This window comes from Ornithorhynchus anatinus, chromosome 15, assembly GCF_004115215.2.
Source record: "Ornithorhynchus anatinus isolate Pmale09 chromosome 15, mOrnAna1.pri.v4, whole genome shotgun sequence".
Taxonomy (NCBI): domain Eukaryota; kingdom Metazoa; phylum Chordata; class Mammalia; order Monotremata; family Ornithorhynchidae; genus Ornithorhynchus; species Ornithorhynchus anatinus.
In genome coordinates, this window is record NC_041742.1 from 9,228,493 (window position 1) to 9,253,561 (window position 25,069).

A 25,069-nucleotide genomic window follows, 5' to 3' on the forward strand; every position below is an offset into this window, starting at 1 on the left:
GCCAAGACACAGAGAAGTTAGATGATTTGCCCAGAGTCACACAGAAGACAAGTGGCAGAGCTGAGACTAGCACCCAGGTCCTTCTGGTTCCCAGGCCCGTGCTCTAACCACTAGACCATGCTGTTTCTAATCATGTTTATTATTATTATTTTGGTATCTGTTAAGTGCTTAATATGTGCCGAGAATTGTTCTAAGTGCTGGGGTAGATGCAAGGTAATCCAGTTGTCCCACGTGAGGCTCACAGTTTGAATACTAATAATAATAATATTGGTATTTGTTAAGCGCTTACTATGTCCCGAGCACTGTTCTAAGCGCTGGGGTAGACACAGGGGAATCAGGTTGTCCCACGTGGGGCTCACAGTCTTAATCCCCATTTTACAGATGAGGTAACTGAGGCACCGAGAAGTTAAGTGACTTGCCCGCAGTCACACAGCTGACAAATGGCCGAGGTGGGATACGGACCCATGACCTCTGACTCCAAAGCCCGTGCTCTTTCCACTGAGCCACGCTGCTTCTACTCATTTTACAGTTGAGGTAACTGAGGCACAGAGAAGTTAAGCGGCTTGCCCATGGTCACAAAGCAGACAGGTGGAGGAGCCGGGATTAGAACTCATGTCCTCTGACTCCCAAATCCATGCTTTTTCCACTAAGCCATGCTGCTCATTATCAATTTACTGAGCATTTACTAGGTATAGAGGTCTGTGGTAAACGCTCAGGAGAGTACAATATAACCGAGTTGGTAGACACATCCCTAGCCCAAAAGGAGTTTATAGTCTATATTAATGTCTGTCTCCCATTCTAGACTGTAAGCTCATTGAATGTTTAAGAATTTGAAGAACAGAGTGGAGATTCAGGTATTAAGGAAGCAAGAGTGAAGCACCTAATGGGATGAAAGCACAGCTTCTAAACTTTGAAACTAGAAGACACTCTAGATGCAAGGCAATCTTTTCTGCCCTTGCCTAAATTTCCTCCCAGAGTTAAATCAGCCTCTGAGTTGTTGAAATAGAGAAGCTCTCTGACCCTCTACTATTCCCCTATTTTTAATTTTAATGTCGGTCTCCCATTGTGGACTAAATTCCTCGTGGGCAGGAATCATGTCTACCAACTCCATTGTTTTGTAGTTTTCCAAAGTGCTTAGTACACTGTAAAGCCCACAGTAAGCACTCCACTAAATCCTGTCAATTCTACCTTCACATCACCAAAATCTGCCCCTTATCTCCGCCCCAACTACTATCACATTAATGCAAACACTTATTATAGTTATTACTATCATTATTATTACTAATACCTCATTAAGTGCTTACTATATGTCAAGCACTGCTCTAAACTCTGGGATGGATACTAGCTAGTCACAACAAACACACTTTCTGTCCCACATGGGGCTCACACACTAAATGGGAGAGAGAACAGGCATTGAATCCCCATTTTTCAGATGAGGAAATTGAGGCACAGAGAAGTTAAGTGCAGCCTGTTGTGGGCAGGGAATGTGTCCATTTACTTACTGTTGCATTATACTTTCCCAAGCACTTAATACAGTGCTTCGCACACATCAAGTGCTCAATAAATATGACTGAATGATTGAGTAAAAGAGATTCAAGTGACAAATTCAGGTCACATGCTGTGTTTTCTTTTTTTCCTCTTCCCTGTTCCTTGGTTGGATTGGGTGGTGTCTGTGGGTGGTGGGAAACCCTCTCTCTTCTTTCACTCTGGAAAGGCTAAAGGAGATGTTTAGGTGGTTTTGAAAGAATGGAGGTGGGAAACTTGCCAGAGATAGAATGTAAGGTGGGGAGGGATTCTGTGTGTGTCTGTTTATGTATTTGGGAGTGGGAGTAGGTGGAAGGAGGGGGTTTAGACATAGCTGGCAGAATAGGGAAAGGAAGTCTGTAGGGGATTAAGACACATGGACTGTTTTCAACTTGCTCAGCTTGTATCTACCCCAGTGTTTAGTACAGTGCCTGGGCACATGGAAAGCACTTAACAGATAACATAAAAAAAATCAGCAGGGTAACTTTTCAGCAACTCTGAGACTGATTAACTTTGGGAGGAATTCTAGGCAAGGGAAGAAAAGATTGCTTTGCAACTGGAGTTTCTTCTATAATTGTTCCAGTGTTCAGAAGATGTGCTATTAATCCTACTAAATACTACCGACTCTGTAATACTGTGCTCTCCCAAGTCCTTAATACAGTGTTCTGCCCATAGTAAAAGCTCAAAAAAAAACCCTTGATGGAGCGATGGTTTCCTAATGCCTGACTTCCCTCTGTTCTTAAAACACCTAAATATTTAGAATTGAGGATTTTTTAAAAAGCCATACCTGCAGGAACTGTTTCTCCACTGGAGTGGGATATTAAAAAAAAACCATTTAGAGGGGAGGTGAGAGAAACCAACCTAAGGTCTGAGGGATGACAGCTAAAAAAGCTCATACTGAACATCAAGAGGCCACTTGGTGTCAGTGTTTATTCTGTCTCTATCATCCGTTGCGTATTTTAGCGAGTGGCGTCACTCTTGCCTTCCAAAAAACAGAGTTGACCTGTTCCTGGGCCCAGGCAGAGGTTAATCCCGGGTGACCAGCTGTCCCTGCTGCAAGCCGCTTCCCATGGCTGTCCTGTGGAGAATGGCTGGAGAGATGCCCGGTTGGGTGATCCGACCCAGGCCCTCCCCTCACCTCCTTGAAAGCATCTTGGAAGATATCAGACAATGCAGGCTCTGCTCATCGAGCCTCCAGACCCTCAGGCTCTGTCGATGGACATCGGGATGAAAAGCATAAGCAGCTCAGATGCCATGCCTTCTGCCTCCTCTGCAATCTCTTCATCCAGATGGCCGCCAAGACCAAGCTCAGGAATATAGGCAGCTTCAAGCTGGTGAGGAAGATCAGGGCTATGAAGCTGCTGCTGAGAGACAACCTGTGTAGAAGAGATCAGAGGATAAGGATTGAGATTCACATCAGCTGGAAAGACTCAAAATGCCAGTCTGTCCAGAATTCTTAGTGTACAATGAGCCCTCAAATTACTATTACTATTATTATTGTATTAAATGCTTACTAGTACCAAGTGCTATACTAAATGCCGAGATGGATTTTTTTAACGTATTTGTTAAGCACTCACTATATGCCAGGCACTGTACTACGGGCTGGGGTAGATACAAGATAATCAGGTTGGACACGTTTTACAGATGAGCTAAGTGAGAAACAGAGAAGTTAGATGGTAGAGAAGTGACTTGCCCAAAGATACAAGTTATTCAGGTTGTCCCTGTCCCACACAGGAGTAAGCCTAAGTAGGAAGGAGTAGGATTTAATTCCCATTTTTCAGATGAGGAAACTGAGGCACTGAGAAGTGAAATGACTTGGCCAAGGTCACACAGCAGACAAGGGGCGGAGCTGGGATTAGAACCCAGGTCCTCTGACTCGGAGGCCCGTGCTCTTTCCAAAAGGTTTGGCTCTTCAGGGCCTGGGAAGATTTCCTTGGTGGGTGTGGCCCGCCCTTCACCATCATCACCAACATCAACCTCTTCCTCAGGTGAGAGATTCAGGCGTGAGATTCAGGAGAAACAGCGTGGCTCAGTGGAAAGAGCCCGGGCTTGGGAGTCAGAGGTCATGGATTCGAATCTCGGCTCTGCCACTTGTCAGCTGTGTGACTGTGGGCAAGTCACTTAACTTCTCTGTGCCTCAGTTACCTCATCTGTAAAATGGAGATTAACTGTGAACCTCACGTGGGACAACCTGATTACCCTGTATCTACCCCAGCGCTTAGAACAGTGCTCTGCACATAGTAAGCACTTAACAAATACCAACATTATTATTTTTATTAATCATTTTGCAAACCAATTCAATATGACTTCCGGGGTCTTCCAGGAATGAGGGGTTGTTTTGTCAGAATCCATCAGTGATAATCTTGAAGGTCAAAACCCCCGAGAAGGCAAGAAATCAGCTATACCTCTTGGGATGCATTCCGTTGGCCGTTGGCCGTTGAAGAAAATACTACAACGTTTTAACATCAGAAGAGAAAGTAGTCTATACAAACAAACACACACACACACACACACACACACACACACACACCTTCCCTCTCCTTCCCACCCCCCTCCCCAAACCCTCCATATCGAGTCCTCCATGAGAATGGGAGATAGGAGGAGCTAGCAAAAGAGACTGAAATGACAAACCTGCTCAGCAAGGTGCTTTTTCTGTCATCAGCATGCTAAAGAATTATGGCTCGGGGATGAATTTTATAAAATAATAATGATGGTATTTGCTAAGCGCTTACTATGTGCGAAGTGCTGTTCTAAGTGCTGGGATAGATTCCAGGTAATCAGGTTGTCCCACGTGGGGCTCACAGTCTTAATCTTCATTTTACAGATGAGGTAACTGAGGCCCAGAGAAGTTAAGTTCATTCATTCACTAGTATTTATTGAGCACTTACTATGTGCAGAGCACTGTACTAAGTGCTTGGAATGTACAATTCGGCAACAGATAGACAATCCCTGCCTTATAATGGGATTACCGTCTAAACAGTCACAGTCTAAGTGACTTTCCCAAAGTCACATAGCTGACAAGTGGCGGAGTCGGAATTGGAACCCATGACCTCTGAATCCCAAGCCTGTGCTCTTTCCACTACGCCATGCTGCTTAAGCAGCGTGGCTCAGTGGAAAGAGCACGGGCTTTGGAGTCAGGGTTCATGAGTTCGAATCCCAGCTCTGCCACTTGTCGGCTGTGTGACTGTGGGCAAGTCACTTAACTTCTCTGGGCCTCAGTTCCCTCATCTGTAAAATGGGGATTAAGACTGTGAGCCCCACGTGGGACAACCTGATTCCCCTATGTCTACCCCAGCGCTTAGAACAGTGCTCGGCACATAGTAAGCACTTAACAAATACCAACATTATTCTCTACATTTGACAGATTAAAGGTGACTGGAAAGGGACAGATGAGAGGTGACTGAAAAGGGAGGGATCCAGTGGCCAACAATGGGATGGATGGACTGTATCTCTGCCTCAGGAAACAGAGGAGGGTGAGATTCCAGCTACCAATCAATTATTTTCCACCCAGGACATTGAGAGAGAGAGAGAGAGAGAGGGAGAGAGAGAGAAAGAGGGAGAGAGAGTGTGTGTGTGTGTGTGTTGGGTTGGGGGGGTGGGGGGAGCATAGTCCTCTAGACTGTAAATTCAGTATGGGCAGGACACGTGACCTCTAATTCTCCTGTATTGCATTCTCTCAGGCATTTGGTACAGTGCTCTGCATGGGCAGGGAATGTGACTGCTAAGTCTGTTGTATCATCCTCCCCCAAGTGCTTAGTACAGTGCTCTGCACATTGTAAGTGCTCAATAAATAGCACTGATGATATGATTGATTCCACACAGTTGGAGCTCCATAAATACTTTTGATTGATTGGTAGAGCACTTATGCATATATCTGCAATTTATTTATTTATATTAATGTCTGTCTCCCCCTCTAAACTGTAAGCTCTTGGTGGGCAGGGAATGTGGCTGTTTATTGTCATATTGTATTCTCCCAAGCAGTTAGTACAGTGCTTTGCACACAGTAAGAGCTCAATAAATATGATTGAATGAACGAGCAGAGATCAAGGAACTGATGTTTTCTTCCCCTTACCTCCTAGGAGAGTCTTTGTCTTTAGGCAAACTCATGTCCAATAAGTCTTGTGTAGCGTTTGTTATTTCAGCAGTTGATGTTGTTGGTTTGCTTCTTTTCACGGCCGCTTCTAAACACACAAACCATAGCACGAGTCACTCTTCCCCCTGAGCCATTCTCCTCAGCATTCCAGCCTACTGCCAGCTCTACGTTTTAGGGAGTTGGGGTCTCCAAGATATCCAGAGCCAGAGCAGGAAGAAATTCATAAATCAATCAGTGATATTTAGTATTTTCAAGATTTTCAAAATATGTAGCTTGAAAATGATTGCAAGCTAGGAACCAGAGGCAATCCATCAATCAGTGGTATTTATTGAGCCCTTAGTATGTGCAGAACACTAATTGAAGCACTTGGGAGAGTACAAATAAAACAGAATTAGCAAAAATGTTCCCTGCCCAAAACGTGCTTTCATTCTAGAGGCAGGGAGTAAGTACATGGCACTTAATCCTAAGCCAGTTTGAGATGCCGGAGTGGATACAATCTAATCAGGTTGGACACAGTCCCTGCCCCACATGGGGCTCACAGTCTTAAGCCCCATTTTACAGATGAGGTGAAAGGCAGAGAGACGTGAAGTGACTTGCCCAAAATCACACAGCAGGCAAGTGGCGGAGCCGGGATTAGAACCCAGGTCCTTTTGAACCTCAGGCCCATGACTCTAACCATTAGGCCACGCTGCTGTTGCCGTCATTGCAGCCAGCTGGACGACAACCCCAGGTGGACAAAGTCCATAGGCCCTGGTCTCCCCTCTGCAGTCCTCTCAGAGTTCCCAAGGTTCTTGACTTTGTCAGTTCAGTTGTTCAGCAACCAACAGTAAAAGTGGTGTTCCCTAGTGGAAAGAGACTAAGACTGGTTGTCAGGAGACCCAGCTCTGCCACCGGGCTGCTGTGTGTCCTTAGGAAGGCACTTAACCTCTCTGGGACTCAGTTTCTTCATCTGCAAAAATGAGGATAAGATCCCTTCTCTTCTAACCTCTTGAATGGTGATCCTTGTGAGATTGGAACTGCGCTTGATCTTATTGATGCCCCACAATTAATACATATAAATATGCTGGTTGTCCTACTGCTATCTATCTATGTATAGCAGATAGCAGTAGGACCCCAACTCCCCTCTCAGGATTGCACCTGGAGAGTCTCCAGTCCTCTACCAGTCTCCGCTACAGGAGGGCGAGTCAAGCAGAGGCCTACCCATTGCATTCCTAGCTTGGCCAGGGGCTAGTGAGTGGAAGGCAATCTGCCACAAGGCAAAACTCACCTGTGCTGGGCAGCAGCATCATGGGAGAGAGTTGAGGGCAGAGACTCAGATTTACTGTGTGGAAGAAAGCAATGGCAAACCACTTCTGAATTTTTACCAAGGAAACTCTATAAATATACTACCAGAATGATTACAGATGGAGGTGGGGCATTCAGGGAGAGCTGCGTCCATGGAGTCGCTTTAAGTCAGAGACGACTCGACAGCATAAGACGAGACAAGGACAAGGATTTTTATTATTTTAGGCAAAAGCTTAGGGGGGACTGGGAGAAAAAGAGTTAAAAATGGAAACAGAATTAGACATAATAAAGCCCAAACATGTCAGCATATAGGCCAGTTTCAGACAGTCAATCAAAGGTACTTCAGTGCTTACTACTGAGCGCTTGGGAGAGTACAATACAACCAAGTTGGTAGAGCACATTCTTTGCCCACTAGGAGCTTACAGTCTAGAGGGAGCGTATTTGGAGGTGTTCATAATGTGGTCAGTCCAAAATGAGCCTCCTCAGCCACATTTATATCAGAGAGGGAGGAGGGTTGGGGACAAATATATGTATTATTGTAGGCTTCTCAGGGCTCAGACTCCATAGATTCTCCCATTCCTCTCCCCCTACTCTCTTGTTCATAGCCGGTTAGTCCTAGTTGGATAAAGCTGGCAAAAGAAGAGTCCTGGTTCTGAAAATCTCAACACATTTGTTTTAGAATACTACTACTACTAATAAAAATAATAACAATAATCAAATGGGTGATCTATTAAGTTCTTTCTATGTGTCAAGCACTGCAGTGAGCACTGGGGAAGATATAAAAGAATTAGGTCAGACATAGTCCCTGCATGGGGCACACAGTCTAAATGCATAGCCTCATATTCTCACGCACACACACAATCAATCACATTTATTGAATAGTTACTGCGTGCAGAGCACTGTACTAAGCATTTGAGAGAGTTCGCTATAACAGAGTTAGTAGACATGTTCCCTGCCCACAATGAGCTTACAGTCTAGAAGGGGAGACAGATATTAATATAAATGCTTAAATCACAGGTACATTCTTAAGTGCCGTGGGGAGGCGGGAGGAGTGGATAAAGGGTGCAAATCCAAGCGGAGGGGCCACACAGAAGGGAGTGGAGATGAGGAAATGGGGGCTTAGTCGGGGAAGGCCTCTTGGAAGAGATGCCCTTTTAATACAGCTTTGTCGGATATGAAGAGGGAGGGCATTCCAGGACAGAGGCAGGTTGGGGGTGAGAGGTAAGTGGTGACATAGATGAGATCAAAGAAGAGTGAGTAGGTTGGCATTAGAGTGAGTGAAGTATGTTGGCTGGATTATAATAGGAAAGCCGCGAGATAAGCTAGGAGGGGGCAAAGTGATTGAGTGCTTTAAAGCCCGTGGTGAGTAGTGCTTTAAAGCCTATGGTGAGTCCATATCCACAAACATATATATACATGTATATATATATCAGGAATGTACATACAATTGTACACATCCACATACGTTCCCATTCATCAGCACAGACATGTGTACCAACAAGTAACCTCCTGCACATGTATTCATAGTCCCAGTCTCTCCTGCACCCAAATACACACACCATGAGGCAGTGAGAATGAGCCAGGGGCTTAAGCAACTGAACAACTCATTGCAGAGGTTGGGTAGGGAAAATGGAGCCAGATTCAAGACCCCTGGGGCTGGGAGCAAAAGACACTTACCTTGGGAGATAGACACTCTAAACCACGATATGATTAAGCCTTTGTTGATCCCACAGGCGTAAGAACCAGCATCATCTGCGGTCAGGTTCTCCATGGTCACTGTGAATGTGAGGTTCCGGTGACTGTCGCTGATGGCCACTCGGCCACTCTTCACTTCTCCCTCTTTGCTTTCGGTCTTAATGATGATGGAACAACTTACCCAAAAGTTTCCTCTGCACCAGTATTTCCCATACATCTTGTATTCCTCCTTATACGGGCACTGCACGCTCAAGGGTTCTCCCACGATGCCCTTCACCTCCGTGAAGTTTCTTGCCAGAACACAGCCTGGAAAACACACCACCATGTCCCCATCTCTCCACACCCTGGGTGAGGGAGGGGGTGTCTGGTATCCGAAGGAGTTGGGCGTCTATGGGCCTGGTGCACTGAAAGGTCTCAGGGGGAGGGAGGAGCCAGTTGAATGATGGCAACTGTCATCGGGTAGAAGGACGGGGTAGACATCCAAGAGGATGAAGCCTGGGTCTGGGCGGCGGGAGCTCTACCTTCTGCTGCTGCAGCAGCTCTATTTGGGGGTTTACTGGGGTGGGGGACGCTGGATTTCAGGGAGTTGGACGATGCTGCTCCGGGGGACTGTCAAGCACTGAGATAGACCATCCTGCCTCTGTGGGCCCAGGCCTAATGGGAATGACCCACAGAGGAATCCAACCTGTTGAAGAACCAAAGAAAGTCACAAAATGCTAGTGACGCAGTTTCTGTCCCGCATGGGGCTTACAGTCTAAGTGCAGAGGAGATTTGATCCTCATTTTAAAGATGAGGAAACTCAGGCATAGAGGAGTTATGTGACTTGCCTTTCCCACATACACACCACCCCTTCTCTCCCCTCTGCAGCTCCTGTTCCTTAGAAATTCAAACCAACACCAGACACCCCAGAATGCTGCTTGTTTTTAAGCATAATCCTGAGGTCTTTGTCATTTCCGCAGAGTGACGCAAGTTCACTGAAGCGTGACTGTTTTCTCCCTGAGCCACCATGCCCCCAAATTGATCTTTACCATCTTTTTCCCACATCTGCAGCTCCCCACACCCACAGAATTCGGTTTCCCTTTCCAGTCCCTCTGCCTGTTGTCCTTTGGTCATTTCAAATGTTTACTTCCAGAACCCAATTCCTCATTGATTCATTTCATTCCTTGTCATATTTACTAAGAGCTTACTGTGTGCAGAGCACTGCACTAAAATCTTGGAAAGTACAATTCAGCAATAGATACAATCCCTGCCCACAACAGGGAAGAGTCTAAAGGGAGAGACAGAGAACAAAACAAGTAAACAGGCATCAATTTCAGTGGGAATCAGTTCTTTTGCAGACATTTAGACCACAACATTCTAATTTCTTCAAACAAACACTCTGCACTGCTCCTGGAGCCTGAGCACAAAAATGAGCCAAGCTCTGTTTCAAAGCAATCTAATATTCACTAAAATAAATGAACGCAGGATAGCTATACAGCATACTGTCCATTTCCTATAGCTTCCATTTCAAATCTAATATCCTATGAATGATTTTTACGGGAAGTCATCTTATGTTGCAGAGCATTGTTATTTTCTTGAAGCCAGGGAAATTTAATGTTCAGAGAAAATTAAAAAACACTCAGAGTTTTGGCAAGACAGTTCTCCCTGGCTCTTGAACAGCATTTGATTTTTCAGTTGAGCATGCAACCTGAGGGTGAAGGGAAAAGGATTGAAGAACCCCGGACCTGGCCCACAACCAAAAAGCAGTTATTGAACAGCTCCAGTGGTGAAATGGTGGAAATCTAAGCAAATACTGAAGGCCATTATAAATGTACATAATTTAATCCACCTGATAGAGTAACATCATCAATCTTTCTCATTCAAAATTCTGATCTCTCTCTCTCACTTTCTCTGTTTCCCCCCATCAGATCCTCTCTCCACTGCTCAGATCTCTCCCCTCAGCCTCCTTTCATCCAACCCCACGCCCATTCTGCTCATTTCCTACCTCGTGGCCTTCAACGATCCTAGGTCTATTCCACTGGAAATTTGCTAATCCACTGGGTGGGCTCCCAACCCCTTCCAGTCCCTCCTCAATGTCCGCTCGTCCCCCAAGTCTTTCCTAGTTCCAAGGCAACCGGCATCAGGCATTCTCCTCTTTTTCTCCGTGGACAAGGTCTGAATCGGGTGGCTTCATCTTGAGGCCCCGACAGGTCCTTTAAGACCACTGGACCAGTTTGGCTCTGAACATTTTCATTTATATTTGTTGTGTACTTTGATCACTTCATCTTTCGTATCTGCCACCAATCCCTTCTCTACCTTATTTTTAGATCTGGAGCCCGTGGAGAGCCAGGAACTCTAAGTCTCCCTTGTGTTTCCCCATCCAGCGTTTCATCAGTGCTCCACAAATTGACACTACCACTGCTGCTCCTTCCGCTACTACTGGAACCCCAGTGCTTAGTACAGTGCCTGGCACATACTAATTGCTAAGCAGTGTGGCTTAGTGAATAGGGCACGGGCCTGGAAATCAGTAGGACCTGGATTCTAATCTCGGCTCTGCCACATGTCTGCTGTATTAACTTGGGCAAGTCACTTAAATTCTCTGTGCCTCGGTTACCGCATCTGTAAAATGGGGATTAGAGCGTGAGCCCCATGTGGGATAGGGACTGGGTCTAACCTGATTAACTTGTACCGATTCCACTGATTAGAACAGTGCTTGGCACAAAGTAAGTGCTTAGCAAGTACCATTATTATTATTAATAATAACAAATACCAAAATTATTATTATTACTACTATCGGTACTATTACTAGTATTATCATTACTACTACTACTATCATTACTCCTGCTACTACTGCTGCCTGGATTCCAGCCCAGTTGCCACTAGTCAAGCTCTGAGAAAAAGTCATTCCCACCTCTTAGCAAATGTTCCAAGAGGGAATCTGAAAGTTGTTCAGACAGATTTCCGAGCATCAGGGATCAGTATACAGGCCCTCTGATCTCCTTAGAAGAATCCCCAGTGATTCTCCACCATTTCTTTTCGCTCCCGACCTCTTTCCTCCTGCGCTTCCTCCCTTCCCCTCCTCAGATCAGTCTCCCTTGGGCTGGAGACCCAAGCACACTCACCTGGCAGGAAGAGAAGAAGCAGAGCCCAAGGTAGAGGCATTGTTCTCTCTTCTAATCTTGTTCCTCTGACAGCAAAACCAGAGCACAATAGGTCTCTGGGAATGGGCTGGTTTGCTCTGGAGAAATGAACTTTTAATCCTTTCACTTCCCCTTTTGATCTATCTCCCTCATCTACTTCCGGTCTGCTTTCTGACCATACATGGAAGAGGGGAAAAAGAAGCAGGTGATGAAAGAAATCTAACACCCAGCAATCGAATACGCAAATCCCCAACCTGCTTTTCACAAAGGAAGCGGAATGGACCAAACCCCAGCTTTCAGGCCTGACTTGCATTGCACTCTTACCGCTGTCGTCAGATCTGGCTATTTCCTGGATCCCTATCTCATCTACCATACCTTGATCTCATCTATCTTACCGTCAACCTTGCAGGTCCTGTCTCTGGCCTGAATGACCTCCCGCTTCATATCTGACAGACGATCACTCTCCCCACTTCAAAACCTTATTGAAGCCACATCTCCTCCAAGAGGCCTTCTCCAACTAAGCCCTCATTTCCTTTTCTCCCACTCCCTTCTGCATCGCCCTTGTAGTTGGATTTGCACCCCTTATTTACCACTCCCTCAGCCCCACAGCACTTATGTCCATATCCATAATTTATTTATTATTAATAATAATGATGGCGATATTTATTTATATTAACATCTGTCTTCTCTAGACTGCGAGCTTATTGTGGGTGGGGAAAGTATCTACCAATTCTACTATATTCTAGCCTCCCAAGCGCTAAATACAGTGCTCAGTAAGCACATTCAGTAAATGCTCAGTATAAATACGATTGACTGATTGATTCCTGGACCTGAATGATGACTTCTTCCAGGATTTTGCTGGAGCTGATCTGCAAAATCTGGGGGTGAGGCCTTCCCAGTTTGTTTTTGTGGCCACATGCCCTTTCCTCTGTGGGGATCTGAAGTGTGGGCATCAGGAACTCTGCCCTCTGCTGATGTAGCAGCTCTCTGTGTGGGTACATTGGGGGCACTGGATTGCGGAGAATTGGACTGCGCTCTTCCTGGGGAAATGTCAGCCACTAAGATAGACCATACTGCCCCTGGGTGCCTGGGGCTAATGGGAATGACCCACAGAGGAATCCAAGCCATGAAGAACCAAAGAAAGTCACAAAATGCTAGTGACACAATTCCTGTCCCAAACAGAGTAAGTGCAAAAGAGATTTGATCCCTATTTTACAGATGAGGAATATCAGATATGGAGAAGTTACATCACTTGCCCAAGGTCACACAGCAGTTAACTGACATCTCTCCCACATAAACATTACCCCTTCCCTCCCCTCTAATAATAATAATAATAATTATGGTATTTGTTCAGCGCTATGTGCCAAGTACTGTTCTAAGAGCTGGGATAGATACAAGGTAATCAGATTGTCCCACGTGGGGCTCCCAGTCTTCATTCCCATTTCACAGATGAGGTAACTGAGGCACAGAGAGGTTAAGTGATTTGCCCAAGGTCACACAGGACAAGTGACGGAGTCGGGATTAGAATCCACATCCTCTGATTCCCAAGCTCGGGCTCTTACCACTCACCCACGCTGCTTCGGCAGCTCTTGTCCCTTGGAAATTCAGAGCAACACCAGAAACCCCAGAAACCTAGATTTTAAATGTAATCCTGAGCTCTTTGTCATTTAATCAAAGTGAAGAAAGTTTATTGACATGTGCTTGTTTTCTCTCTGGGGCCCTATGCCCCCCAAATCGATCTTTACCATAGTTTTCCCACATCTGCCCCTCCCCACACCCACTTTTTTATCCAGTTCCATTTCCCTTTCCCAACTCTCTGCCTGAGGGGTGTCAAAGATCACTGGAGGACAGTACTGAGAGGAGAGAGGAGGGGGCGAGCAGGAAGGGGTATTAAGGGGCATTAAGGGGCATTAAGGGGCTCCTCGCCTTAGTGAAATATGTCACATCCTCCCAACTCACTATGCTTCTTTACACTACTCCAGTGTGTCCTAGATTGACCTTCCACCTCGTGTCCAGCCTCTGAGTTTCTGGGAACCTGAGTATTTAGGAAGTAGCTGTGGTTTCAGGGCCTTGAAGGAGGAAGGAAAGAACTGCCCTGGGCACTCACCCTGGGATGGGAGAGGGGGCAGAGGTGCCCCTCCTCCCTTGAAGATTTGGAGGCATCTGGAAGAAAGGACTCCTGTGTAGAACGTGGTAGGGTGGGGGACGGAGGCCCCAGGATGGGAAGCAGAGTAGCCTGGTGGGAAAAAGGCCGTGCATGGGAGTCAGAAGACTTGGGTTCTGATCCCAGCTCCACCACTTTCTAGCTGTATGGCCCTGGGGAAGTCACTTATTTATGCCTCAGATTCCTCACATATAAAATGGGGGTGAATCCCTCTTCTCATTCCCTCTTAGCCCATGAGCCTCAAGAGGGACAAGGTCTGTGCCCAATCTGACTACCTTTCATTCATTCATTCAATCATATTTATCGAGTTCTTACTCTGTGTAAAGTACTGTACTAAGTGCTTGGGGGGGGGAGTAAAATATAAAAATAGACACATTCCCTGCCCACAATGAGTTTACCTTCTACCTACCCTAGTACTTGACACACAGTGTTTGACACATCCTAAGGGCTTAGCGGTGCTCAGCCCAGAGTTTAACAAATACCACGATCAGTATTTTTATCAGAGGGAGTGTGTTCACGGTAGTTCCATTTGCTTCCTGCTTAGCAGCGTGGCTTAGTGGAAAGAACACAGGCTTGGGAGTTAGGAGACATGGGTTCTAATACTGGCTCTGCCACTTGTCTTCTGTGTGACCTTGGGCAAGTCACTTAACTTCTCTATGCCTCCCTTACCTCATCTGTAAAATGTGCATTAAGACTGTGAGCCCCATGTGGGATAACCTGATTATCTTGTATCTACCCCAGTGTTTAGGACAGTGCTTGGCACATGACAAAAACCATAATTATTACTTATTATTATTCCTCGTCACTTGGCCCCCTAAATCAACATGCTATCAGGAGTAGAACTGGAAAAACTTTGCTGAGACTGTCAGCTACTCGTTCTTCTTTCTCCAAGAAAGGAAACTTGCTGACACCAGTCCATTTGGCTCATAGAGTTTTATGGAGACAATAAAGGCATCTTGAAAGTTCAACTCGTTCGCTAGGCCAAGCTGAGGCAACTCGGGGAAGAAGAGAATCAGATTCCTCCAACTTCCACTTCCCGGCATGGCACTGAAAAGGAAGCAGGTGTGAACTGTGATTCAAAGGTCACTTACACGGTGATACGGAGTGGAACGATGGTGCTACAACGGAACTATCGAAGGATCCGCTGGCTAGAATTTGAGAAGCAGCATGGTCTAATGAGTGGAGCATGGGACTGGGAGTCAGAAAGATCTGGGTTCTAATCCCAGCTCTACCGCTTGTCTGCTGTGTGACCTTGGGCAAGTAACTGGAATTCTCTGGGCCTCAGTGACCTCATCTGTAAAATGGGGATTAAGACTGTGAGCCCCCTGTGGGACAGGGAAGGTGTCCAACCTGATTAGCTCATATCTACCCCGGCACTTAGAACAGTGCTTGACATAGTATGTGCTCAAATACCATTATCATCATTATTCTGGATCCTCCATACCCTGATCTCTGTGTGGGGCCAACTCAGCTTGACTGCCTCATGCAGCCCCGGGCCTATCCTACCTTTTAGACATCTCTTCCTTCGACTTTCTAGAACCCCACTCTAAGATCCTTATTAGACTATAAGCCTTCCATTAGATTGTAAGTTTGTTGAAGTCAGGATTGCATCTGTACTGTTGGTACTTTCCCAAATGCCTAGTACAGTGTGCTATGCGCAAAGTAAGTGCTCAGTAAATATTACCGATTGATTGAGCTCACATTTCTATCTCAGAATCATGATCCCCTCTCTTCCTCTTCTCCCTCTTTCCAGACCATCACTCCCATGGCATCACTGCCTGTCATTTTCAATCTCTGGTGCCCTCAAAAACAGGATTGATGTTAGGCTTCATCACAGAAAAATCCCAAGAGCGGAGGTTCAAACACAGCCCCTCTGACTCAATGCTGATCTCCCCGAAACACTTTCTCACTGATTCCCTACAGTTTCCCTTCACCCACCTTTACCCTCCCACTACTGTTACCACTCTACCACTGTCCTCAATTCCTCTAATCTCAGATTCCCAGCCCCACTCAGCAGGGAAGACCAGAAGGTGCCCAGCTAAAGGGTGAAGTGTTATCCTTGTCTCTTCCTTCCGGAGGGTTCAAACATCTTCTCACTTTGGTGGATTTAACCTTCCCATATCACTTGGTAATTCTGCTCTGAAAAAAAAAAAAAACAGGAACTGGGGAAAGGTAAACCACAATAAATCAGCAAAAAATAAATTGTTTTTTTAATGGTATTTGCTAAGCTCTTCCTATGTGCCAGGCACTGTTCTAAGCAATGCAGTAGTTACAAGGTAATCAGGTAGGACACAATCCGTGTCCCATATGGGGCTCACAGTCTTCATTTTAATTAATAATAACTTTAGTCTTAATTTTACAGATGAGGTGCCCGAGGTGAAGTGAAGTGATTTGCCCAAGGCCACACGGCAGACAAGTGGAAGAGCGAGGACTAGAAACCTGGTCCTGGTGACATTTGGTTTCATTTCCAGTAAATTAATAACTATCTCCGTGAAAGACTCACATCTTGGAAGCTCAAGAGAAAGACATGCTCCCCAACTCCCGGGGTACATCACCTATTCTTCACCAGATGGCACACGTAGTTCAGGTTGATTTTCCTGGATTTCCTGGGCATTCCTCTCTTAGTCTCTTCTCTTTAGATTTTAAGCTCAGTGTGGAGAGGGAACATGCCTGCTCCCTTTGCTGTATTATCTTCTCCCAAGCATTTGGGAAAGTGCTCTGCACATTAAGCGCTCAATAAATATCATTGGTTAATTGGAACGCAAGTCTCTTGCCTTCCAGACCTGTGCTCTTTCCACTAGACCACACTGCCTCTTCTTCCCAGCTTGTGGCGGTTCCTTATGTAGGAACCAAGAGGAGCTGAGCAGAGGTTTGTGTTCCGGGGTGGTGTTACCCCTGCCCTTACCTTGACTGTCCTGGGAAGCCCTGCTGCCCCTGCTGAAGAGGCTCTGACTGTCCCTCTGACTCAGGTAACAACATTAATAATTATAATAACAACAATAATAAGTATATTATGGTATAATGATGGTAATTTTTAAGCACTATGTGCCAAGCATTGTTCTCAGTGCTGGGGTAGATACAAGGTAATCAGGTTGGACACAGTCCCCATCCCACATGAGTCTTACAATCTTAATCCCCATTTTATAAATGAGGTAGCTGAGGACTGGAGAAGTGAAGGAGACTTGCCCAATGTCACACAGCAGATATGTGGCAGAGCGGGGATTAGAACCCACATCCTTTGACTCCCAGGCCCGTGATCTTTCCATAGTCCACTTCTCAAAGGGCTTTTCTCAAAGTGCTTTGTGGTGAACGGGAGGGGATGGAGATCAGCTGAGAGATTGTAGTTCAATCAATCCATAAGTGATATTTATTGAGCACTTACTATATGCAGAGCTCTGTACTAAACGCTTGGGAGAGTATAATGCAACAGATTTGGTGAACATGTTCCCCGCCTCCTCCCTTTATCGAGCTGACAGTCTGTAGTTCTTCCTTCTTCTGGGGGTGACAGGAAGCTGGAGGCAATGGGAAGTCACTGGTTACTGTGGACATCTCCTTTCCTCAAGGTCCTCCATGGCCTGTTCACCCAGAACACGGCACATAGCAGGCTCAGGAAGATGGGCACCTTCAGGAAGACCAGGATCTGGATGTGAATGTTTCCAAGGAAGGATCTGTGCGGAGATCAGATGATAGGGGAGTGAGCTGCCCGAGACACATTCATTTATTCATTTGATCATGTTTACTGAGCTCTTACTGTGTATGGAGCACTGTATTAAGTGGCTGGGGGAGTACGACAAAAAACAAAAAAGGTCTAAACAAAACAAAACAAACCAAACAAGCTCCTAAACAAAAAACAACAACAGACATTCCCTGCACATGATGAGCTTACAGTCTAGAGACGAGCTCTAGTTCTTCTGACTCTCTCTGTGCTCCATCCTCCTTCCTTCTGCAAGCTTCCGGGACAGAGATCATGTCAGTCTACTCCACTCGACCTTCCTCCCCGAGTCTCCATCTGCTTCCACTCTGCTCCCAAATCACAGAACAGGTCACGGCTGAGAAAATACTGTAAAATCTTCTAAGTTTATGGGGATCTCCCTCCCGCATACCGTCTGCTCTCCCTCTTAATAATAATAACAATAATAATTATAGCATTTGTTAAGCACTTACTATGTGCCAGGCACTGTATTAAGCACTGGAGTGGATATAAGTAAATTGGGTAGACACAGTCCCTGTCCCACATGGGCTCAGTTTGACAGTTGAGGTAATTGAGGCACGGATAAGTGAAGTGACTTTCCTCAGTTCCAACAAAATTAGAACCCAGGTCCTTCTGACTCCCAGGCCTATCCATTAGGCCACGCTGCTTCCTTTTCATATTTGGGAGAATTAGGGAGCTTTGAGAGATCTTGCCTACATCCAGCCTCTGTCCTGGAACTCCATCCCCCTTCATGTCCATAGAATTATCACTCTTCCCACCTTCAAAGCTTTATTCATTCATTCATTCAATAGTATTTATTGAGTACTTACTATGTGCACAGCACTGTACTAAGCACTTGGAATGTACAGTTCGGCAACAAGTAGAGACAATCCCTGCCCAATGACGGGCTCACAGTCTAATCGGGGGAGACAAGACGGACAAAAACAAGACAATATAATCGAAAGCACATCTCCTCCAAGAGGACTTCCCCAAGCCCTCAATTCCTCTTCTCCCACTCCCTTCTGCACTGCCCTCACATTTGATTTGATGGGAAGATTGTAAACTCACTGCAGGCAGGAGACAAGTGTTTATCATAGTATTGTAGTCTCCCAAATGCTTAGTCCAGTGCTCTGCCCATAGTGAGCACTCAGTAAATACGATTGAATGATGAAAGAAAGAGAAATGGGTGGCTAACGCTGACAATACTTCTCCTTACCTGGAGAGGGGAATGGGTGCAGGTGTCTTCTTGCTGTATGTCCTCAGAGGTGAATCAGGGGCTCCTCTGGAACCTTTCGGGGTTGACTTGATGACATTTGTGGCTGATGCTGAAATCACATTCAGACCCAGAATACTTTACTCCTGCCCTCCTAAACTGTGAGCTCTGTGTGGAACAGAAACACGCTTTACTGTGTAAGCTCCTTTTAGTCTGTAAGCCGGTTGAAGGCAGGGAATGCCACTGTTTATTACTGCACTGTACTTTCCCGAGAGCGTAGTGCAGTGCTTTGCCCACAGCAAGTGCTCAATAAATACAATTGAATGAATGTGTCTTATGAATGCCTCAGCATATGGTTCATCTTGAACTCTTAAAAGCTGTTATTAGTAGTAATTATGATTACAGTGCTACTATTAATAATTATGGTATTTGTTAAGTGCTTACTGTGAGCCAAGCAAAATTTCAGAAATGTGCAGATGTGCCAGGCAGCAGAGACCTCTGGTAGCAGGGAGAGCTGGGGATATGAGAGAGTTATTGGTGAACAGCTTAAATTCTAAAATTAATTAGGATCAAGGCAAAGCCATAGGGCATTTGGAGCCTTACAAGACCTTCATCCGTCACCCTGGTTAGAGTGGCAGGCAGAGTGTATCTCTCCAATTGGGCCTGAACAAGAAGCAGAGACACTGAGTGTTTGCTTTGTCCAGAGCACTGTACTAAGCACTTAGGAGACTACAAGGCAGCAATGTTGATAGAAATGTTGCCTGCTCACAGGGAGCTTACAGTCTATAAGGGAGAAGCAAGAATGAATATAAACAAATAAATTAAGGCTATGTGTATATGTGCTATGGGGCTAGGGTGAATGTCAAGCTCTCAATAATAATAATTAATAATTATATATTTAATTGCTATGTGTCAGTCACTGTACTAAGCAGTGGGATGGATATAAGCAAATACAGTTGGATACTGCCTGATCCATGATTCAGTCTTAATTTCCATTTTACAGATGAGGGAACTGAGGTCCAGAGAAGTGAAGTGATTTGCCCAAGGTCACACAGCAGACAAATGGTGGAGTGACCTTCTGTCTCTCAGCCCTGTGCACTATCCTCTAGGCCATGATGCTTCTCAAAGGGTATGGATTCAATAATAATGTTGGTATTTGTTAAGCGCTTACTATGTGCAGAGCACTGTTCTAAGCACTGGGGTAGATACAGGGTAATCAAGTTGTCCCACGTGAGGCTCACAGTTAATCCCCATTTTACAGATGAGGTAACTGAGGCACAGAGAAGTGAAGTGACTCGCCCACAGTCGCACAGCAGACAAGTGGCAGAGCCGGGAGTCGAACCCATGACCTCTGACTCCCAAGCCCGGGCTCTTTCCACTGAGCCACGCTGCTTCCCATGTTGGTATTTGTTAAGCGCTTACTATGTGCCGAGCACTGTTCTAAGCGCTGGGGTAGACACAGGGGAATCAGGTTGTCCCACGTGGGGCTCACAGTCTTCATCCCCATTTTACAGATGAAGTAACTGAGGCACAGAGAAGTGAAATGACTTGCCCAAGGTCACACAGCAGACAAGTGGCAGAGCTGGGATTCGAACTCATGACCTCTGACTCCAAAGCCCGTGCTCTTTCCACTGAGCCACACTGCTTCTCTAATAGTTACTCAATAGTTACTCATCCCTCTCTGCATCAAGCAGAAACACCTGGCCATTGACTTTAAGGGAAGCAGTGTGCTCTAGAGGAAAGAGCTTAGGTGTGGGAGTCAGAGGACCTGGGGTCTAATCCCATCTCTGCCATTTGCCTGCTCTGTGATCTTGGGAAAGTCACTTCACTTCCACAGGCCTCAGTTTCCTTATTTGTAAATGGGGGGGGATTAGATACTACTCCCTCTACTTAGAGTGAGAGCCTTATGTGGGACAGAGACTATGTCAAACTTGAATATCTTGCATCTACCCCAGTGCTTAGTACAGTGCCTAATGTATAGTAAATTCTTAATGAATACAATACTAGTAATAACTATTATTATGAAACATGACCTGTAGAAGTCAGTGTAAGTAATAGATGCAGCATGTCAAAGTGGATAGAGCACAGGCCTAGTAGTCAGAAAGTCCTGGGTTCTAATTCCAACTCCACCCCTTGCCTGTTGTGTGACCTTGGGCAAATCACTTACTTCTCTGTGCCTCAGTTACCTCATCTGTAAAATGGGGATTAAGACTGTGAACCACACATCGATCAGGGACTGTATCCCAGTGCTTAACTCACAGTAAGCATTTAGCAACTACCATAATTATTATTATTAAAAGTTTGGGAGAAGAACAGCAAGATCCAGAAGGTAATCAATCAATCTTGTCAATCTCCCCCCCAAAATCAAGTCACAGCAACATGGCACAAGAACTCTTTTCATATTGCAATATATAATACAGATCTGGATGGGTGAGGACAGATAGAATCTGAGGCCCTAAATGAGAGCTCAACCTCATCACCAAGAGCTGGGAGAGGTACCTATTTATAGTCCTTGATGGGAACTGTGCTCCTTCACACCAACAACAGAATCCAATTAAGCTGGCTTCTATTTCTTAATTGAACAACTTGTGGTTGAAATTGAAGACAGGGGAAGGGTGTGGTTGAAGCTTCATTTAGAAAAACAAGGTAGATGAATGCAAAATGGAGACTGAAACCACAAATGGAGTCAGGCTGCTTAAGGGTTGTTTTCCACACCCTGCTTTCATGAAATATTGTCTACAAAATGGCCCAGGAAAGGATAGAGTGGGCATTTTTCTGGAGAGACTGAGACATCGCAAAGGTTACATCTGTCTGCAACCAGAATCCCCCAATATAGGACTAGGGAAATCAACCAATCTATAAATCTATTTTTTTTTATTTTATGGTCTTCATTAAGCTATCGCTATGTGCCGGGCACTGTACTAAGTGCTAGGTAGATACAAAGTTATGAGGTTTGACACAGTCCCTGTCCCACTTGGGGCTCCCAATCTTAATCCTCATTCTATAGATGAGGCAGCTGAGACTAAGAGAAGTTAGATGACTTGCCCAGGGTCACACAGAAGACAAGTGGCAGATAGGAGATTAGAACCCAGGTCCTTCTGATCCCAGGCCCGTGCTCTAACTACTAGACCATGATGTTTCTCAGTTGTATTTATCATTGCTTATCAATCATTATCAATTTACTGAGTACTATGTGTAGAGCTCTATATTAAGCGCTCAGAGTACAATATAATAGAGTTGGTGGACACTTCCCCCGCCCACAAGAAGCTTATAGTCTATATTAATGTCTGTCTCCCACTCTAGACTGTAAACTCATTGTGGACAGGGACCATGTCTACCAACTCTTCCACTGTACTTTTCCGAGAGCTTGGTACAGTGCTCGGCACACAGTAAGTGCTCAATAAATACCATCAGATGATTGATTGATGCCTGAGGCCTGGAGCAGAGAACACTCACCTTTGGAAACCAACACCATAATCCAGAACTTGGGATCCTTCCGGGTGGTATTGATCCCACAAGCATAGGAACCGGAATCATCTTCAACGAGATGTTTCATGGTCACGAAGAAGGTGAGGTCTCGGGGATCGTCTCTGATGGACATCCGGCCGATAGTCACCTCTTCTCCTGATCCTCTGGTCTCCACAATCTTGGAACAGGCTAACCAGTAGCCCCTTCTGCACCAATATTTCCCACTCATCCTGTGTTCCTCCTCATACCGGCACTGCACTCGCAGGGATTCTCCCACGATGCCCCTCAGCTCCTTGGGGCCACCCAGAAGGTAGCAGCCTGAAAAACAAAACTCTTTGACTCCATCTTGCTATGCCCTGGTTGAGGAACCAGTTTCCTAGGGGGGGGGATTGTCCTTAGAATAGAATAGATAATCCTTGTCTCGGGTGGTCACCGGAGGCCTCAAGGCCCTCTCAAGATCATAAGCTTGTTGTGGACAGGGAATGTGTCCACCAACTCTGTTGTACTGTAGTCTCCCATGCGCTTAGTACAGTGCTCTCTGCACGTAGTAAGTACTCAATAAATAGCACTATATGTTTTAAAGGATCCACAAGTGCCACCAGTGGCAGGTGTTAGAAAGTCACAAAAGTTTCATGACACAAAGTGGTCTAAATAATAATAATAATGATGGCATTTGTTAAGCGCTTACTTTGTGCAAAGCGCTGTTCTAAAACACCTTGCTAACCTCCCCATACTCATCTCACTTTCAAGTCGAGTGCCTTGCCCTCTATCAGAATTTGGACCAGAACCACATAAACAAAAGGAATGAAAGCTCATTGTCTGCAGGGAATGTGTCTGTTATATTGTTATACTGTAATCTCTATTGACCTTAGTTCAGTGCTCTGCACAGAGTAAGCACTAAATGAGTACCACCGATTGAAGGGATCCACAAGTGTCACACTTAGAAATTCAAGGGAAGTCTTCCAAGTGTCTTGACAAAAAGGGGCCTTGAGACACCTTACTAGCATCCCCATTTTCATGCACTTTCAGACCACAGGTGGCTTGCTCTCAGTCAGAGTTTGGGCCAGAACCATGTACGCAAAGAAACGAAATTGTAAAGTAGTTGGGAAACAGGAAGTGGGAAACCTATTTGCTTAGAAATCCTCAGTTTCACCCACTCTGGTTCTAAAAGGCAGGCTCAGCTGATGCTTTTCCACTCTCCCATCCTCCTTAATTCTGGCCACTTCTTAAACGGCAACGACCACCTCTGCAATTGAACAATCCCACCTCCAAATTTTCTAAGCCCTTTTTTATAAGCAGCAAAATCACAGAACTTTCAAGTCTTGCTGAAAACACAATAGAACAGGGTTCTAATCCTGGCTTTGCCACTTTTAATAATGTTGGTATTTGTTAAGCGCTTACTATGTGCCGAGCACTGGTCTAAGCGCTGGGGTAGATACAGGGTAATCAGGTTGTCCTACGTGAGGCTCACAGTTAATCCCCATTTGACAGATGAGGTAACTGAGGCACCGAGAAGTTAAGTGACTTGCCCACAGTCACACAGCTGACAAGTGGCAGAGCCGGGATTCGAACTCATGACCTCTGACTTCCAAGCCCGCGCTCTTTCCACTGAGCCATGCTGCTTCTCACTTTTCTGCTGTGTGATCCAGAATAAGACATAACTTCTCTGCGCCTCAGTTACCTTATCTGTAGACTGGGAATTCATGAATCAATCAATCAATCATATTTCATGAGCGTTTACTGTGTCAGAGCACTGAAGCGCTTGGGAGACTACAGTATTACAGTGTTGGTAGATACGTTCCTGCCCGTAACTAGTTTACAGTCTAGAGGGGGATTATTAATAATAATTATAGTATTTTTAAGCGCTTCCTATGTGCCAGTGACTGTTCTAAGCGCTGTAGATACAAGGTAATCAGGTTGTCCCATGTGGGACTCACAGTCTCAATCCCCATTTGACAGATGAGGTAACTGAGGCATAGAGAAATTAAGTGACTTACCCAAAGTCACAAAGCAGACAAGTAATGGAGCCGGGATTAGAACCCACAACCTCTGACCCCAAGCTCGTGCTCTTGCCACTAGGCCATGCTGCAATAAAGACTGTGAGCACTATAACCAAACTGTATCCAAACTGATTAGCTTATATCTACCTCAGTGCTTGGCACATAGTAAGTGCTTAACAAATCCCATTAAAAAGAAAAGAGGGTAAGGACTGGTTGGTAAGCAATTAATGAAATTTATTGATCATTTGATTTATCACCTGCTCTTTCCTCACATATCACCACTTTGTCCCCTTCCCACATTCCTTTTCACCCCTTCTTCTCACTAGATCAGATTCCCTTAGGCTGAATCCTCATCTCTACTCACCTGGAATGCAGAGGAAAAGCAAAACACAAGTCAGGAGCATTATCTTCCGCCTGTTTTCTTGGTTCATTTTCCCTCCTTCTCTCTCCAGGAACTCAGCCCCAAATCCCATCTCCAGTTCTTTCACTTCTTTTTTTATTATTTTTTAAAATTTTATTTCTCTCATAGTGGATTCCTTTGAAGCAATCTCACTTCCTTTTTCCAGTGAAAATGACAAATAATCTGTGGGAGAGGCAGACTGCACGTAACGGATTGAAAACTTCGGTGGAATTTTGCTAGATTTTGTCTGATCGTCTAACAATCAAATCCTCAGAGCTCACTCCGGGTTTCTAGAGAGTGAAATCCAATTCTGGTCTTTTCTGCCTCTCACAGGGTCTCTTATCGCTCCTTCCCTAAACTGAAAAGTGTTGCTCTCTCATCCAGATAAGACCCAGACATTCAGGAGAATTTGGATGTG

At 45.3% G+C, this 25,069-nt stretch overlaps 2 protein-coding genes and 1 non-coding gene across 5 annotated transcripts; 1 reads left to right on the forward strand and 2 right to left on the reverse strand.

Annotated features, from left to right (window-relative positions):
• Positions 1 to 2,435: 2,435 nt before the first annotated feature.
• On the reverse strand, positions 2,436 to 11,813 carry LOC100079799 (protein CD300H-like). 3 transcript variants are annotated; one of them, XM_007666493.3, is made up of 5 exons: positions 11,698 to 11,812; positions 8,579 to 8,902; positions 6,885 to 6,938; positions 5,597 to 5,705; positions 2,436 to 2,900 (listed from the first exon to the last, which is right to left on the reverse strand). In XM_007666493.3, the coding sequence occupies exons 1-5, from the start codon at positions 11,735 to 11,737 to the stop codon at positions 2,708 to 2,710; spliced, it is 720 nt and encodes a 239-aa protein (XP_007664683.2). In that variant the 5' UTR covers positions 11,738 to 11,812; the 3' UTR covers positions 2,436 to 2,707. The 3 variants fall into 3 exon arrangements, with proteins under 3 accessions (XP_007664683.2, XP_028935864.1, XP_028935863.1); XM_029080031.1 differs by lacking the exon at positions 11,698 to 11,812 and having other exon boundaries at positions 8,579 to 8,677; positions 8,778 to 8,859; XM_029080030.2 differs by lacking the exon at positions 6,885 to 6,938 and having other exon boundaries at positions 11,698 to 11,813.
• LOC114817095 lies at positions 6,737 to 6,874 on the forward strand. The gene has a single exon (XR_003764946.1). It is a non-coding gene; the product is annotated as a small nucleolar RNA SNORA7 (small nucleolar RNA).
• A 5,474-nt stretch (positions 11,814 to 17,287) lies between the features above and the next one.
• On the reverse strand, positions 17,288 to 25,019 carry LOC114816898 (protein CD300H-like). Its single transcript, XM_029079605.2, has 4 exons — positions 24,616 to 25,019; positions 22,240 to 22,569; positions 18,787 to 18,895; positions 17,288 to 17,547 (listed from the first exon to the last, which is right to left on the reverse strand). Exons 1-4 carry the CDS (start codon positions 24,722 to 24,724, stop codon positions 17,409 to 17,411), a joined length of 687 nt encoding a protein of 228 aa, XP_028935438.1. The 5' UTR covers positions 24,725 to 25,019; the 3' UTR covers positions 17,288 to 17,408.
• Between the last annotated feature and the right edge of the window lie 50 nt (positions 25,020 to 25,069).